This window comes from Peromyscus leucopus, chromosome X (genome assembly GCF_004664715.2).
Source record: "Peromyscus leucopus breed LL Stock chromosome X, UCI_PerLeu_2.1, whole genome shotgun sequence".
Taxonomy (NCBI): Eukaryota; Metazoa; Chordata; class Mammalia; order Rodentia; family Cricetidae; genus Peromyscus; species Peromyscus leucopus.
The window spans coordinates 23,998,755-24,000,527 of record NC_051083.1 but is presented as its reverse complement, the minus strand read 5'-3'; the positions used below and the strand labels follow the sequence as shown (position 1 = coordinate 24,000,527).

The 1,773-nt window shown below is 40.7% G+C and overlaps 1 protein-coding gene across 1 annotated transcript; it reads left to right on the top strand.

Moving 5' to 3' along the window:
- The first annotated feature begins 378 nt into the window (after nt 1–378).
- LOC114687500 lies at nt 379–1,196 on the top strand. The gene has a single exon (XM_028862120.2). It carries the CDS (start codon nt 379–381, stop codon nt 1,120–1,122), a length of 744 nt encoding a protein of 247 aa, XP_028717953.2. The 3' UTR covers nt 1,123–1,196.
- The last annotated feature ends 577 nt before the right edge of the window (nt 1,197–1,773 follow it).

The following is a 1,773-nucleotide window of genomic DNA, read 5'->3' as shown; positions in this document are numbered from 1 at the left end:
ATCACATTATTTTAGAAGTGATAATTTATTTGAGCATTCCTTTGTTTACTATGTTCATTTACAGTATTCATAATATTTCTATATTACAAACAAAGGTGAATAAAGGTGATCTTAATGTGATATTTCCAACCCCATCTCACTGTGAATTCCAAGCACTGAAATATCTGGTCAGCAAATATGAACATTTCAGCATTTGATGGATATTATGAAATTGTTATCCAAAATATCACATAGTGGCTATTTCCACTATACTCATGGATCTCCAAGCTTCTCTTACTATTATCTACAATGTGCAGAATAGTAATCTGCACCTAGACCACTGAAACATCTCCATGTGACAACAGGGACAAGGTATGAGAGCTCAGTGCTCTCTAAGCCATGACTCCTTCTGTTTTCCTGCATTCCCTTGTATTCTCACTGACTCTATTCTTCTTTGATGCCTTCTTCAGATTTGCCAACATGAAGGAGTACATCTTCAAGTTCAGTGGCCTGATTTGCAGTACATCAGCTTTGGTGTCTGAAATCATCCTTGCAAACAGCCAATGCTGGCGCCTGTGGGAATTTAACAAAAAGCTTGTGCAATTTGTGTCAATTGGACTCTGGGAAGCTTATTACACTCAGGACTTTAACATCTCTGGGTCTATGACCAGGATGTTGGTTCACACCCCTATCAATGAAACCTGGAATAAGTCATCTGAATTTCAGTATTTACAAGTCCTGATAGCATGGGCCATTTTGATGAAAATCCTAGGACTGATTTTCACTTCAGTGGCTATTAAGATCAGCTGCATGGAAGACCCATTCATTGAGATACAGCTGTTTTGCTACAAGATGTCTGCCATAATTTTGGCTGTTAGTAGCCTTTTCACGCTTATTACTGTGACCTTGCACCACCTGGTAGACATGTATGGGCAAACCACACTTGACTTTCCACCTGACTTTCCCATAAAGAAAGAAGACTTTATAAAGAAACACTGCACAAAGGTGTTCCCAATGGGTGTCCTGACAGCCACAATGTCGCTCTTTGCTGTCATTTTGTTCCTCTATGAGATGATCTCCTTGACAATACAGAGTCAGGTGAAGGCACCATGTACTTCCAAACTGGCTGAGCAAAAGGCCTGAATTGAGGGCTTTGGCATTTGTAACATCTGCCAGGAGAATCCTTGAAGAGATTGCCCATTTTTACATAGTACTGTGTAATCACCAACTCCTTCCAAATAAAATATCAACTTGGTTTCTGGGGTGTGTCTAAATTGTATATCCTCCCTTCCTGTCACACATACTCCTTTTTTTAAATGTTTTCTCATTTTAACTTCTGAGGGTGATGATCATGTCTTTGGATACTACCAACATGCAGTAGCAGGCAAGAGTACTGGTGAAATGTAAGTTGCTTAAATAAACATGACATATACAAGGTGAAAGAAAGTTTGTAAAAGGTGTATACTGACACCTCAACACACATACATACACAAGAACCCCACATTCCTGTGTGTGAAAACACTTAAGTATTCAGATCTCTGGAGGGTAGAGCTGGATGTCTCAGCCTTGGCACTGCTGGCAGCATGGGATGCTATCTTGGAGAAAGAAGGCAATGCTGCACACTGAAGATGCCATTGCCACCTGCAGCCTGTCTCTACTAGAAGGCATTAGCCATCTCCCAATTCCCTGGTTGTGAAGATCACAAAAGGCCAGGTATCACCAATGTGCTCTGATGGGCCATGTGGTGTGCAGAAGACAGGACAGCTTGTCAGAGTTGGTTTTCTTGTTTTATCA

What these genes read in the sequence shown, in the direction of transcription:
- LOC114687500 (XM_028862120.2), top strand. Translation starts at nt 379, where the DNA reads ATGACTCCTTCTGTTTTCCTGCATTCCCTTGTATTCTCACTGACTCTA.